The 16,966-nt window shown below is 33.3% G+C and overlaps 1 protein-coding gene across 1 annotated transcript in view; it reads left to right on the forward strand.

The window, feature by feature from the left end:
- Window positions 1-16,966, forward strand: part of LOC129231377 (uncharacterized abhydrolase domain-containing protein DDB_G0269086-like) — a 102,888-nt gene that overhangs the window by 14,997 nt on the left and 70,925 nt on the right. Inside the window, exons 2-4 of the mRNA XM_054865673.1 lie at window positions 5,887-5,923; window positions 9,221-9,312; window positions 13,864-14,002. Coding sequence (XP_054721648.1) covers window positions 9,224-9,312; window positions 13,864-14,002 — 228 coding nt within the window. The 5' untranslated portion in view covers window positions 5,887-5,923; window positions 9,221-9,223. The remainder of the gene's footprint in view (window positions 1-5,886; window positions 5,924-9,220; window positions 9,313-13,863; window positions 14,003-16,966) is intronic.

Here is a 16,966-nt window from a genome sequence, read left to right on the forward strand (position 1 = left end):
AATCTTTTTTTTTAATTATTTGATTTTTCACAAAATTATTTTATTTTTCACAAAAAACAGACCCTGTGAAAAATCCTGTATAGACCCCTGTTAACATTATCGCCATTTAGTGTCTGGTGTTAAACCTTTACTCATCCCCCTTTTTTTCACTACTCCAAATTTTCGGTGAATATGTCGGTGATATTAATAATATTCATCATGCATCCCTGTTAAATGGTGATTCTAAAATTATTTTACGTTAAAAAACTTTTTTACCGTTTTTAACTTTTAACGCTTTCATTTTGAAAAATGCAGTCTGATTGTATCAGATATCAGAATCAAACTTTTACCCATTTTTTTCAAGCTAACTTTGCTTTATATAGAGGCAAATAAATGAAAAGTCTATTAAATCCATCAATTCAAGATTTTAATACTAAATTCCGTTTTTGTTTATGTCAAAAATTTAAATGCTGCATAGATGGTTTAATTTAAGTTTTGCTGCAACTGTGTTGATAGATATTAATGATTTGTTAATCATAGACTTTTAAAATGCAATTCTAAAATAATGTTTAAAAAGTTAATTCTTTTATGAGCCGTTTTTATACTTTCGGAGCCTTCACTTTGAGAATTGTGATCTCTTTGCATCCGCTTTGAGGATCACATTTTTCGAATTTTTGATGTTTAGTATGCTCTGTTAAGAGGTAAACAAATAAATTCTCCTTTTATTTTTATTGAAATCATAAAAATTTAGAAGTTTTAAAAGGAATTCTGAGATTTTTAAGAGTTTCAAAGAGTTTGAATTCTCAACCACTGCTTAAATTTTTTTTTTTTTTTTTTGTTTCAATTATTGAATGGAAATAATATTATTAACAGAAAAAAGACAAAATACCACAAAAATATCCACTTTGAAATTACAACCCCCCCCCCCCCCCTTCACATGCAAAATTATTTGATTTTTCACAAAATGAATTGATTTTCCACAAAAAAAAAAAAAAGACCGTATGAAAAGTCCTGGACAGACCCCTCTGTTCAATAGCTAATGCATGTTTGGCAAATGTCAGGTGCCCACCAAGGACAGAGGGGCGGAGGTCATCAGATTGCACCATTAAAACTTTTAGATAGAGGGGGGGGGGAGGGTAATTTGAGAAAGACTTTGGTCTCTGTTTGGGGGGGGGGGGATCTCATTCTTGAGAGGGAGTGCTTCATAGAATTTAGGGAGGTATGCCATCGTCTTTAGGGCAGAGGGCACCGCCTGCGTTATTTAAAAAAAAAAAAACTATTTAAAAAAAGTCTCATTAATTTTTTTATTGAAACGACGCTTGAAATTTTGCAGACAGATTATGAAGTTCTACAAGCTTGTCCCAGACAGCTACAAAACTTTTTGCCACTGGGGTATATTTACTTTAAAATATTGAAAGTAGCTGTACATGTTTGAAAAAAAAAACATCAATTGTTGGTTGTCTACAATTTGTTTGAAGCTCATTCATTAATTGTTGTTAATGATTGCTTTATTAAGACTCCAAAACGGTATTGTCTCACCTTAAACACTTTCAATGGATTTCTCATTTCAGAAGTTGTAGAAGGTGGCTTAGCCACAAGGATAACTCATTCTTTATCGAATCTAGTTCCATCACCAATCTGTTTTCTTATAACAGTCTGGCAGACTTCTGATTATGTTAATGTGAAAGCAGTTGGGATATTTTGATCAATATCTGAAGGATTTTCTGTCATTTTTTAGTTTGAAAAAAATCTAAAGGAGGCAAAGCAGTTTATAATTGTTTCAGAAGAATCATTGACTGATAACATTAAACAATGTAATGATCATATAAAGGGATATTTTTAACATACAAATGAATATAGAAAATAGGGAATAAGTGATTTTGATAATAAACCATTGATAGCACAAATCTAAGCACATCAAGCAGAGACCACTGTACACAGCTTTTTTATATTTTTGTTTATTTTTGATTACTTATTATGTATCGCTTGTTGAAAACATAGTTAATTTCTGATTTTTTTTATGTTTCTTTGATAGCACAATCATGTGTGTATTATTAGCACTTCACTGATTGCGCAGCAATTTTTTAATGTGTACTTTCAGTTTATGGTACTTCTTTTTATCTTCTCATTTACTCATTGTTAGTTTTTGCATATTGAGCAAAAATAAAAATATTTTTTAGGATAAAATGTGATAATCTGCTGATCATATGCCGCTGCCAATCATCTCCAATTTTTTTTAGCATACCAAAATATGCATGTTTTCATAGGATTGATAAAATGAAGAAGACCATTTGGTACAAAAAGAACCGATGTTTGATAAATTGTGCCAAATATCGCACACTTTGATAGTTTTTGCTATTTTATGAGTCAGGATCTAAAATCTGAAGAACTCCAAAATCCGTAAGAGTCTCGTTCCAGATTTGTGGTCCCATATGGTAGCATGATTTTATCCTGTTAAACTTAGAGAGCACAGGGCCATTCCATGAAAAATTTGCAATTTTGTCCCACATGTTACAACTGCTATATTTAATTGAACAATGATTTCAAATGATAATGAATTTCTTAAGCGATAACAGTTTGTTCTCAATACAATTTTAAATTACTTTTAATGAAACATAAGAGCTGTCGTAGTTGTATGCATCCATTTTCTTCTAAAATGACCCAGAATAGTACAGGGGCGGATCCAGACTATGGAATTGGGAGGGGAACTTTTCTAGCAAGTATGTTTATGGGGGGGGGGGGGGGGGGTATATGAAATTACTCATTAAAAAATAATTATAAATATTGAGTTTTACAACGTATCTACTGCTTCTTAATGCTTCTTATTAAAAAAATTTATTCTTTACAAATTCTAAAAGTACAATTCTTAAAATAATTATTTTAAAAAGTTTGCTTATTCTTCTATTTTTATGTACTTAAAGGAAATAATATTTGCAGCAGTGGCTCAACCACAAAAAATTTTAGAGGGAGCACTTTTAAAATTTTCACCATCGGATTGAGGGGTCCGGGTCTTCCCCCGGAAAAAATTTTGAAATTTTAGTCTTAAGAAAGCAGTTTTAGACGGTCTCTGGTGATGTTACGAGAAAGAAGGGTTCGGGGGCCATCTGCGGAAATTTAAGTTTTAAAAACGCAATTATAGGCGATATTTGTTGACGGTATGGTAAGAGATGGGATTTTTTGGGGGCTGACTCCGATCGATTTTTTGTAAAATAGATGTAAATCAATAATCCCTCTTCTAAATTTTTCGAAATTGAAATTTCCAAAAACGCAGTTACAGACTAACTTTGACAATGTTTCGAGAAGTACGGCTCTGGGGCTTTTCCCAAAAAATATTTCGAAATTGAAGTCCTAGAAAACGAAGTTTGTAAGCGATATTCGGTGATAAAGGATTTAAACACTCTCCCCATTAAATTTTTCAAAATTGTAATTTTTAAATGTTCAGATTTTCTACAGGAGCATTCGGAACCTTGTCCGGAAATTTTTCGTTATTGGCATCTTAAAAAAATGACTTTAGACCATATTTGGAAACGTCAGGGGATTGGCAAATTTTCAAAATTGAAGCTCCAAAAAAGCAATTTTAAACGATTCTTGATGTTATTAGAATGCGAGGTGTTAGGTAGTTCTCCCCTTTAACATTTTCAAAATTGAAGTCCTGAAAACAAGATTTGAGATGCGCTTTAAAGGTATTAGCGGAGGAAGCGGACTTCCGAATTTAACATTATGAAGACTTTCTTATTTTTAGACCGACTAAAAAAAGGGGACTGTTCTCAAGGTACGTTCTATTTTTCTCTTTAATTATAAGAAATGTTTTACAAAAGCATTCTACTCGGCCTTCTGGGGGATCACGGGCCCTGTCGCCCTATGCCCCCCTCCCCCTTCTCCACCTCTGATAGCGCCACTGAATTGCAGAAGCTTTAAATATAATGATCAACCCTTCACCAAATAAATGCAAAAGACAGTTTAAACAGGTTTGTGTTCAAAGAGGTTTATTTTGAAAGATTACTGGAAAACAGATACAAAAAGCAAGTGCAGAAATTTGGGAGACTTAAAATGGCTCTAAAGTGGATAAATTGAACTACGACTGGAAAGCTGTATTGTACCATATCGATGAGTCCTACAAAATAAGTACGATGAAAAATATTTACAGTCCCCGAACTCAAATTTTTATGTAGTTAACTTCCCGTAGTCTTATAACTTAGCATAACTTATAAACTGTGACGAAAGCATTTAATTTTTGTATTTTTCTACTATATAACTATCTTTACATCCCTGCAGTGCCGGATTTTCGATTTTTTAGAACTGGAGCATATTGCATTATAATAGGGGACTAGTTGGTGAAGTTATAACTTATTAAAAGTTTCCCATATTATGAGTTCCATCCAAGCTATGTTAACTAACACCAAAAATTAATCCTTTAAGTGTCAACTACAGGTGGTTTTTTCTTTCTCAGTTTTCTACACAATTTTAGGTTTCCTTAAGATTTTTTTTGTTTTGGAGAAAGACATTCCCCAGTTCCCCTCTTTGAGTCCGCTTTTGCAATTCTCTCCTCGCTTTTCCCTGCGCCTTTCTTCAAGTTCAATTTTTAAAAAACAGAAGAATTTTCCTGCACTCTGTTCTAAAAATTTTTAGGTACACTTGTGATTTTTGGAGGGAGGGGAACATTTTCCCAGTTCCCCACCGTGGATCCACTTCCGCTATTGTCACATCGCTTTTCCTGTAGTCTTTTGTCAAGTTCTAAAAAACGGAAATTTTTTCCTGTACTCTGTTTTCTGAACAGTTTAAGGATCACTTGGGATTTTGTGTTTTGGAGAAGGACGTTCCCAAGTTCCTCGCTTTGAACCCGCTTTTGCAATTCTCCCCTCGCTTTTCCATGCTCCTTTCTTCAAGTTCAATTTTTATAAAACAGAAGAATTTTCCTGCACTCTGTTCTAAAAATTTTTAGGAACACGTGGGATTTTTGGTGAGAGGAGAACATTGCCCCAGTTTCCCTCCTTGGATCCGCTTTTGCTCTTGTCTAATCGCTTTTCCTGAAGCCTTTTGTCAAGTTCTAAAAAACAGAACATTTTTCCTGTACTCTGTTTTCTGAACAGTTTTAGGATCACTTGTTTTTTTTATGCAGGGAAGAAAGGAACAGTCCCCAGTTCTCTTTAGATCCGCTTTTGCAATTCTCTCCTCGCTTTTTCTTGCGGCCTTCTTTCAAGCTTAAGTTCTATATAACAGGAGAATTTCGCTGTACTATGTTGTGAAAAATTTTAAGTACACATGAGAGTTTAGAGGAAGATTAACGTTCCCCCAGTTCCCCTTCAGGGATCCGCCTCTGCTATTGTTTGATCGAATTTTTTTGAGCTTTTCCTCAAGTTTAAGTTCTATAAAACATAAGAATTTTCCTACATTCTGTTGTAAAAATTTTTAGGTATATATGGGGTTTTGGAGGGGGAGGAGAACATTCACCCAGTTCCCCTCCATTGATCCGCTTCTGTTGTTGCCTAGTTGCTTTTCCTGGTGCCTTAGTTCACGTTCTAAAAAACTTTAACATTTTCCTGTACTCCATTTTTTGAACAGCTTTAGGCACACTTTTCTTTTTTCGAAGTGTGTGGGGGGGGGACATTCTAGCAGTTCCTCTTCTTAGATCCGCTTTTGAAATTCTCTCCTCATTTTTTCTGGCACCTTTCTTGGGGTTCAAGTTTTGAAAAACGGAATTATTTTCCCGTACTCTCTTTTGAAAATTTTTAGGTACACTTAGGATTTTGGAGGGGGGAACATTCCCCCAGTTCCCCTCCCGTGGATCCGCGCCTGGAATAGTAGGTGATAGGTGTTGATATCAATTTATATTGATTAGTAAATGCTAATGTTTTTCATTTTAAGTAGTAAGTTCTTGAAATTAATATAATTACTTTTTGTCTTTAGGGCAAGATTAGATGCTGCACGAATATGGCCAGCTGTGGTAAGTTTCTCATTTTGTGTTAATTTAGAGGCAAATTCAGAATTTTAGTTGAGAGGAAGGGGGGTAAAATTATAAATATTTTGTATGGATAAAATGACTCCAATTTTTATTAGAGTGAATGAAATGTTTTCGTTATCTGTTATAAAAAGTTCATATAAATATCTAAAAGGAGTTCGTGATATGGGTGGAATCGGGTAAATACCCAGTGGGGTGGTAAATAGTTATAGGTAATCCAAGGATTGGGTGAATTTTCCAAAAAATGAGTATTTTGCAAAAAAAGAAAAAAGGTTAATGGATGATAATTTTTTATCTGAATATGAATTTCGTGATAGTGTTACATACATTTGAAAAATGCATAGATTATAATATAGTTTGTGTAAAGATATGGTGAAATTATTAAAAAACTAATTGGATTATAGAACTTTAATTTACAATATGACAATTGGAGAAAAATGAGAAGACAGTCGATAATAAATTTCATGATTGCAAAATCTCAATCTGTGTCTGTCATATCCCAAAGATAATAGAAATATGAGAAGGCAAATTGAAGGTTGGGTTTTGGACTGTCCAAAACTGGTTTAGGACAGGACAGGTGGTTTTTTACCATCCAAAACTGTCCATGTGTCCGAAACTCTCCAAAACTATGCTAAAGCTAAAGGCGTGTAATCTAATCAATTTGTATTTGCTACAATATTTGTAATGCATAAATATAAATATTAATGAGGTTTAATTGATGAGTATTTCATAATAATTTTCTCAAATGTTCATTTAAAAAGATATTTTACTTAAAATAAAATGCCAATAACTCTTTTACATAAAAACTTCCTTTTGTAACAGTTGGCAGAGCCATGAAAGGAAATTCACTTTGTTACCAAGACAACTAATTTCAGTTTCATTTATAACTCAAAGGAATGTTATTAAATGTACAATATTTTTTAAAAAGCTTCATTTTTTAATGGTTTTTTGTAAATAAATTTTGCGTGATGTTTTAATGAAAATTATTTTTTAAATCATAGATTAAAGAACAAGAAATTAATGATTAAACACAGCTCATATTTTAAAACCTTTGTGCTATTCTTTTTTAGTTCAAATTTTTAATATAATACATTCTGTAACTACAAAAAACTTGTCATTTATTGCATTTAAGTCAATTATTTATTGCACTATATTTTGAACACTTTCTTTTGACACATGCATAAATGTCGAAAAATTTGGTTTATGGAAACAAAAAGGAAAAATTTCAAACATACATATTGAAATATTTAACGAAGAATTTAATTTCTGCGTAACTAGATTAAAATCTGCTGTATATATAAGCTATATATATATTTATACTTGAATGTTCACATTAAATAAATATGTTAAATAGTCAAACAAAAAAAACATAATTTTGACATTTTGTTCTGCTTTTGATAAGATATTTAAATTTGTGACATTTTCTATGGTACGGCTAATGTTAAATTGAGAGGTCATTGAGCACGGTATTACAATTTGAGTAAGAAGCTAAAACTTTTACAGCATAATGCTTTTAGTAAGTCTAAAAAAATTGGGGGGGGGGGGGGGGGGGGGTGTCCTGGACTCTAGCTAGAAAAATGTTATTTTGAACCACCCTACTGAGCAAGTGCTGTATTCTAAATGTCGGTGAGTTGGCGTGAAATGAATGTTTTTTTCCCCACCTCAAAAATGCTCAATGCGTCTAAAGAAGTTTTCACATCAAAAAGAGAAATTATTTTTGTTGTGTCATTATGTATCGAGGAAAATAGTCATATGTAAATTAAAACTTAAAATCTTACTTTGGGCTAGTGTTACAGGGCCCAATACAGGCTGATTTTGCTACCGTTTTTCGGTACCTTCACGGAAATCTTGTTTTGAAATCGGTACTTTCACAAAAATCAAGTAATAAAATCAGTAGCTTCAAAGAAAAAACCATCAAAAATTTCACAAAAACTTGCATTTTAAAATGTAAAATTTTTTTCTCTGTTTAAAAACAAAATTTACTCATGAAATAAAATTCAAAGCAGGTTTATATGAACAATCGCTTAAATAGAAACCTTTTTGTAGTATTTTAACTAATTTTAAGCTGTTTCTCGCCAAAGTGTATTTATGCAATAATCGCAATCTTTCAACATATGTTTTGTAGTAAGTTACCGCCCTAAGCCAGGGCTAAGGCAGAAATACTTAAAATACACCACCAGCTCAGTTATTCCATCGGAGGACTGCAGTTAGGAATCAACATAAGCTGGTGGCGAAAAATACCAGTTTATTTGGCTCTCTTGGCTCCCTTTAGAGGATTTTTCGCCACCTGCTTATGTTGATTCCTATTCCGTGCTGATGAGTGCTCAAAAGCACGAAACTGCAGTCCTCGGATGGAATAACTGAGCTGGTGGTGTATTTTAAAGTCTTTCAACATATGCTTTGGGAAACCGTTTTTCTCATAATTTCCTATATTGCACACAGTACATAGCCCATTAAGCTGAAATTACAATGGTATTTTTCGTACTTCTTAGGTTTTTAGCTCCCCCCCCCCACCTCCCCAAAAAACGAAACCTGTTAAAAATAATACTTGATGACATTTACACTTTTCGTACTAAAATTTCACTTGTTCTACTTATCTTTTACAAAAATTAGGATGCCTCTAAAATTTCACAAAAACAATGTTGAAAAAAAAAACTTTCTCAAAAATAGAATGATGCAATACACTTTCACAAAAATAGGTAGCAAGAAAACAATCCTGGATTGGCCCCTGTGTTATTTGTCCAACTTATATGTCCTGTGAATTATTTGGTATATTATATATTGGTAGGTTGAAATTCTTATCTTTCGAAATCTGATATTTTTCATTGAATACAACATTTTCAGATCATATATGGAAATTGAACTTCTTACTCGTCATGTTGACTTAGCATGTTACATTAAAGACACTCAAAACTAGATTTCTTTGATTTCTACAGTAAAACCTGTAAAGTAGACCACCCTTGCAAATTGACTTTTTTTTTTCAGGTACAGAATTAGTCCTAAATAATATAAATCAAACACCTGTTTAAGTTGACCACAAAAGTAGTGCACTGCAAGTAGTCTACTAACACAGGTTTTACTGTACTAGAAACAGAAATTTTGAATTTTATTGAATCCAGAATACATGAGTAACATAGGAACAGGATACACTATTTTTGAATTCAACTTCTTTTTATACTGTGTTTTTAAATTGCAATGTTTGTAAAATAATTTTTAAATACAAAGTTTAGATTATTGTTAATTGTGGAAATTCATATTTATTTATTTTTTGTTCAATATTAGGTTATGGAGCCTACTCTTCTAGATTTTCAGAGATATCCTGTGTTAAGTACTGAAGTTTTAATTTTTGTCAACTTCCTTGTTGTTGATTACCAGTAAGTATGACTCTGCATAAAATAGAATTAGTATACTTTCTTTCTTTCACTCATAAGTTAATTTTTAATGTATCAAATATAATACCGCCCTCAAAAAATAAGTCCTTATTTTTTAAAAAGTAATTGTGCAGATTCTTGTTCAAAAATATAACTAGAGGGGAGTTGAAGCTTAATGAGTGTTTGTGTAATACGACCACCTGATCCCCGTTAGCGATCAATATATTTCAACTCGCGACCATGTTTTCAACTTGTTAACAGCGATTCAATGCTTTTTGAAAATTTAGTACTGAACCCCAAATTCGGCATGCTCAGGGCCGGCGCTACACTTTATTTTGGAAGGAGACCAAAAATGCCACGTCAGATTTACACAATCAAAAATTACAAATTGTGGCAACATCAACTCATTACTGACATGCACCTTATTACTCAAAATTGCAATGTTTTCTGAACTAATACACAGAAAAGTAACTTTCTTTATTTGGAAAGGTAATGGTTTAATGTATTGCGTGTAGCTGTATTAGACGACATTGAATCTTTGTTCATTCATTAAAATGCATTAATAAAGCAATCATTCAGCTGTGTATGGGGGGGGGGGAGAGGGGGGGTAGCAGACAGTTGTTAAAAAAAAAATAGTTAATAAGCACTCAAAAGAAATAAGAGTATTGAAGTTAAGCAGAAACAAAAGCCACTTGTTCAAATTGCAAGGTTGTTGTGCAAAATTTATGACTACAGTAAAACAATGTTTTAAAAGAAAAATGTAGTAAAATGTGGGAGTCTTTTAAAGGCTAAAAGTAAAAAACAAGTAATACATTAGGCAAAGATCCCACTAGGTTTGACCTACCCTCATCGAGTTTCCTAAATTTGTTACCATAGATAAAGAGTAAAAGTTGTAATTAAAACGTAAAAGTAAGAATTTCTACATGTGAATTAATCGGGGTTTCCAGGGGTTAAAAAGTGCCAAAAAATGAGTAATACCTCATCGAGTTTTTGAAAATCGTTACCGTAAAGGAAGAGTAAATGATGGAAATAAATGCTAAACTAAGGTTGCCTACATTTTTTCGGCTCCCTAAGCAGGGTTGCCAGAGCCAAAAAGTGCTCAAAAATGAGTAATTTACCCTCATCAAGTTTCCAAAAATTGTCATAAAGGAAGAGTAAAAGCTGTGAAGAAAATGTTTGCCTACCTGCTGCCTGTGAGCTAATCAGGGTTGCCAAGGGCCTAAAAGTGCCCAAAAATGAGTATTTTACCCTCATCGAGTGTCCAAAAATTGTTGTCATAAATAAAGAGTAAAAGCACCTCTATTTGAAAATACCCCCCAAAAGAATGAGACTAAAATCATGTTTGAATATTGCATTAAAATTTCAACACTGCTCATTCTGCATTATAACCTCCCCCTTCCTCACAAATTTTGGGCACAAATTCTCTTTAGCTGTTATTATTAGAACAAACTGCTGGAATGATTTCTGAAATGGTCTATGGGTGATCTCTATTGCATGTTTTAATATTCCTACACTTTAACTAGGAGTACATCCCCCCAAAAAAGATGTCCCCTTCAAAATATAGAAAGACCCTCTCCAAGAGTTAGATTGAAACCCCACACAAAAATCGCCTTCGAAATTCTAACTGCAAACTTTGCGTCATGATCCTACCCCTCCTCCTCCCCTGCCATTTTGAGGCACCCAGGGCATAAAACTGTTCAGTAAAAGTATGTACAAGTCAGTATTCATATATGTCCATGTTAATTTAAAAGCCCTTCATTTAAAAAGATTTGAGACTTCATATAAGATGTGAGATGCAGGGTATGAACCCTGAATAAAATAAAATTGCAAAATTACTGAATAATTATTTGGAAATGGGGTTGATATTGCACTAAAAAATTATAATTTAAAAATGAATAAATCGAAAAAAAAATAAAAATGAATTATTAAATTCTAAACAAATATTCAGTACTTATAAAAATTCTCCCTCAAATTCAAAAAATCCCCCCTGGAATGTGAAGTAAAGGGGGATTTTCCCCCCTAGAAATTGAACCCTATTTCAAACCCTGATATTACTAGTGTTCATTATAATATGTAGCATTGTTTTTTCAGTTCAATGTATCTTTTTAATAAAGCTCAAAATTCACGGTCCGCAGTCCCCAAACGTGACCAATATTCACATGTTGGCGACCATTAAAATTTTCATTGAAGTTGCCAATGAGGCTACCATTCCTAATCCTAAATCATTTTCCCGATCAATGATCTTGACAAAATGACCTTTTCTCAAATTCTCTTGTCCACTAAAAATTCAGCTGGGAGTATACTTGCCAAACTTAAACTTACGTTAGTCGCCATTTTTTACACATTTCAAAATCTGATTGCATCAGCCTCTGTAAACTTCTCCCATTTTGCTTTGCTGTGTGATTCTTCTGCTTGGATGACGCTTATTTTGTACTTACTATTATGCTTAACTTTTGTCATATCTCATATTCTGTAACAGAAGACTTACACAACAGCCATTTTGCCATACCCTTTCGGGAATTTCAAACCAGTTGCAGCCACGTTGAACCAAACTAGATTATTCATTTTGTCTAAAAATTGATTCAAGCTGTTTCGGATGGCAATGGATATCGAAATCAGAATTCGGATGGTAAAATGATGCAAATATGGGGCAATGTTGCAAATTGTACTTAAATTCAAGATTTTTTTTCATTATCTTACAACTTTCTTAAAATTTTAGTTATCAGTTTAAATGGTAAATATTGAGTGAAGCGACAATGAAACAAATCTGCCAACGTCCAAATTCTGCGTTGATTCACCCCCCCCCCCTTTTTTTTTGCTCTACATATTTATTTTCCCGTGCTTATTTCTTTCGGTCTATTTTCCGAATCGTGATTATTTGCCTGTGAACCATTGTTTTCAATTCATAATTCACAGATAATACGTTCTGCCATATCGCAAAACAAAAGCAAATGCTAGTAGAATGCATAATGTAAGATTGCTGCCAAGTTACAGCAAAACGCTAATATTGTGTGTGATTAGTGGCATCAAAGAAAAACAAAAAGTTTTAAAGTAACAGCTGAAAAAATTAGTTTATCATTTTTTATGAAACAATTCATGAATATTTTGAAGTTTTTTTTTTTTTTTTTAATTTAATTTTAAGATACAGCTCTTACAATTAGTTTTTTTTACGATCTGAAATTTGCAAAATCCTAAGATATGCACAATCATTTCTCCCAAATTGTGCAGACCACTGTAACTAAGTAACACTTTGCACTCATATTTTTACGTCATTAATTAGTTTTTTTGCGATCTGAATTTTGCAAAATCCTAAGATATGCACAATCATTTCTCCCAAATTGTGCGGACCACTGTAACTAAGTAACACTTTGCACTCATATTTTTACGTCATTAATTTTATGCGTAATTAATTTGAGCAATTAAATCTGAGCAAATTTTTATAGGATGAGATAATGGTGCGCACAGAAAAGTTTAACTCATGCCCATTTTCAAATATTGGCAAGTATGGGGTAGGAGGAAGGAGGGGAGGCATTGTTGACCATTCCAAAGGTATTTTTTCATTTTACTTTAGCTAGAGTTTTTGTAATATTGAATTCGAGTTTGGCTACCATTTTTCGAAATTTGCAACCACTTTGTAGGATTTTAGTAGCCATTGGCTACTAATTAAGAATTGGAGTTTTGAGGTATATTTTTTAACCCACATTCCCCACACTTATGAAGTTTGGGGGAAGGTGTTGAGCAAGGGCTAGAAAAATCTCAAATATTTTACATACCCTGCCGGGCATGTTTATCTAAAAAATACATGCCTGAATAAAATTTTACACATGCCCAGTTTTTTTTTATTGTATAATTTAAAATTATTTGAATTTGTCATATAGCATTAATCAGACAAAAAATTAATCTAACAGCTTTATATCTGAATTAAAAATGATTTCAATAAAAAACAACAAAAAGGTTTAAATAAAAAGTGACATTGTAAGTTGTCATTAAAATTGAAATGTTTACATGCCGCTTGCATGTCAGGCAATATAATTTTCAAGCCCTAGTGTTGAGCACCCTATTTCAGTTGAAATAGGAAGCTAAAATTCTTCCGGTATATTACTATCTACAAGTCTAAAAATATTGAGGGGTGTCCTGTTATCTATGAGAACCTTTTTTTACATGTATTTTTGAACCACCCTAATGTATGGATATATATGTATTTTTATCTGGATTACTAATTTTAATGAAATAATGTTTAATAGCATATTGATCATTAAAAATATTGTTTGGATCTGCTCCCAAACTGCAAATTACTGCTCCAAAATGCAGTTTAATCTGTTCTCAAACTTCCAGAAATAGATTTTAAATTTTTTACCCATGCTCCAAGTAAATTTGCCCATTCATTATTTAGTCATAGTATTCAGTTCCAAAGTATTGGCTCATGTTATGAAAATCTTTCTGATGCTTAATGAAACATTTATAATATATACTAATTTTCATCTTCAAGGTTCAAATGTGTTTCTATTTTAACTGAAGTTTATTAACTGTGGAATGAAATTTTCTTTTTCATAGTGCATTTGTTCCTGAAACAGAGATTTGGGATTATCGAACTGGTGCAGAGATGTTTTCTAGGACCAATGCAGCTAGAACTAAAGCTCTAACACAAGCAGTAAATAAATTAAAAGGAATGTCTGAACTTCCTTCTAATACAGTAAGCAGAGCCATTTAAAATCTTTTAACTATTCATTAAATGTATGACTAGTGTTTATAGTACTGGTGTGCCCAATACTAGAACTTTTTGCTGTCTCACAATTTCCTAAAAACCTGTATTTGCAAGGCTAATTCCAATTTTTTCAATATTGGCTCCAAGTAATGATTTTTTTTTTTTTTAAATTAAACACTTTATGATCTTGCTTATTAGATTGCTATACTTTTCTTTTTCACCAATGCAACATTACCAAAATCAATAATTTGATGCTCACATTTCCCTTCAAAAACAAAAAGTAGTTAAAAAGTATCAACAAATAGAAGTATCAAATAATACAAAAGTGATGTTATCTTGATTCCCGTTTTCATGCATTTACGTGCACCACATTTTTATTTCTTCCATTTCTTTGTTCATTCACTTTCACTTATTAAGCTATCGCACTTGCTTCTTTATAAAAGTTCATTTCAAGTATTGTTACAAATGAAGCAGTGAGAAAAAAAGGGATGTAAGTGGACATTTTCAAGTTTTGAGTAAAATGCATATAAAGATAAGGTCCTGGGTAGGCTTTCATTAATACGTTTTTCTAAAACATGCTGTATAACAACCTACCAGGGATACTAGTACTCAGGGCCGATCCTAGCAGGTGTGCAGGGTGTGCACCGCACAAGGGCGGCCAAAGCAAGGGGCGGCCGCAGGCCGCATCATATAATTCTTTTAATCAAGCAAAATTCTTCAAGACTTTCTCACAAGATAACTTAGAATAAGTCAAATAAGTATGCTGAATTTTAAATGTTCAATTATCAAAGTAAGTGCCGATTTCCCGACAGCATAGCATAGTTTAAGAAAAATAGATTGTTAGGGAACATTAGGAATTGATTTATTGTTCATTAATATCCACTCTTTACACACATGCTTCATTTGGTTGCAAAATTTGTGTCAGAACCGGTAATCAGGCATGGATACAGGGGATTGGAGATGAGGGAAATGGCTCCCTCCTGAAGCAAGAAAGGGTGCCTTCTAAAAGGAGCACTCAAGGCCCAGGGCGGCCACTAGTGTTTACCCCCCAAGCTTTTATAGACCTAAACAATGAAGATATATTTTATATATTATATTTAAAAAAAGCCATACTTATTAGATACTGTCGCAAGCATTTCAAACAAGAAATTATTTTCCAACAATCGCGGATGCGTGGAGGGACAGTGGAAAATTGCGACTCCCCTGAGACTCAAACATATATGAATAACAAACTAAAGTTTTGTAATTTTCCCCCTTTACAGCATTTTTCTCGAATTAAAATCACGAATGAACTGCCCGGTTTCAGATCAGAGCTCTTGCCCCGGGTAGTAAATTTAAACGTACCTCCAAAACGAAGTTCCAAAAGGATGCCATGACCTTCTTGACGAGACTAAAGAAGGCTTAAAATTGCGTTTTTATAGGACTTTGATTTTGGAAAATTTCACTGTTTGAACCACCGATCTTAAGAACCCAATTAAATCATTGATTCACCCCTTCCACCTTAACTTAATCAAACATAGCCTGAAAATGTTGGCTTTAAAATCCAAAATATTTTTTCAGAGGACAGCCCTTCTTAATGTCATCAAAATTTGCTTAATGACATTTTTCGTATTTCTTTTTCAAAATTTTTGCGATGGAGGGTCCCGAAATCCATTCCCAAATATTACTACCAAAGATAGTTTCAATTAGTGTCTTTAGAGAGGCCCCTAATTCCGCCTCCTCAGTTTGAAATTGATTTCAGTTTCAAAAAACACTTCGTGAGGGCACACTGAACCCCCGTCCGCCCTTTGTCCCATCGTTATCAAACAATGCGTAAAATACGATTTTCTAAAAAACTCTGGAGGAGAATTGCCTGGCTTATGTAACTTTTCACGGCGCTAGGGCATATACCCATCAATCGTCGATGTGAGATGGACAAAAGGGGTCTATAGTTGTGTTTTTCAGATATTAATATCGAAAAATATCCGAAAGATTCGCCGAAGCTTTCCAGTTTTGTTAACGTCACCAAAGATAGCATAAAATTGGGCTTTTAGAAACATCCACTTGGGAGCCCCGAAACCCTTCCTTCCAAAAATAGCCTAAAATGGAATTTAGCTCTGAAAAATATTTCGGTTCGGAATATTTTCACGTTTTTCCTATCGTTTTCAAATACAGCCAAAAATGGGTTTTTGAAACAATAGTACCGAGAAATTACCGAAGGAAAGCCGCCAGATCCCCTACCGCCACCAAAGACAGCCTAAATTTGCGTTTTAAACTTCAATTTCAAAAACTTTCGATAGGAGATGATTGACTCTCCCTCCCTCTAGCGACGTCAACAAAGATAACCCAAAACTGCTTGTTTAAAACTTCAGTTTCGAAAAATTTTCGGAAAGAGCACCTATCTTTCCTAAGCAGCGATCACAAAAAACAGCTTCGAATTGATTTCAATTTTGAAAGAATTTTAGGAGAGAACTCCAGCATTACTTTTCCCCTGAAGTCTCGAAAAAATTCCTAAAATTGCGATTTTTGACGTCAATTTCGAAAATTTCTCCATGCACCTTGAATATACCCGACTCTTTTCTCTCCTTGCAGCCAAACACAACCTAAGATCACTAAAACAATTTTTCGTACGCCAATTTCGATAATTTTCTGGGAGTAATCCCCCCTCCCATGATTCCTCCTCCTCCGTGCTTTCTCACCGAAATGTCGCCGAAGACATACTATAAAATGCGTTTTTACGACTAGTAAATTTTGGTATCTATTACTTTCTTCAAAGATATAAATTGTACCTAAGGAGTTTCTTACTATAAAACTTTTCTTCCTTTTTATAAGTTCATAATTCTGTTTTTTTTTTCTTTTTTAAATTAGAACTTGATATAGAAATTTGAAGAAATATTTATATGGACGTCAAAGATTAGTCAAAATATGCAAATTACTCATGAGGGGCGGCACATTAGCTCTTTGCACACGGGC

Source organism: Uloborus diversus, chromosome 10 (genome assembly GCF_026930045.1).
Source record: "Uloborus diversus isolate 005 chromosome 10, Udiv.v.3.1, whole genome shotgun sequence".
Taxonomy (NCBI): Eukaryota; Metazoa; Arthropoda; class Arachnida; order Araneae; family Uloboridae; genus Uloborus; species Uloborus diversus.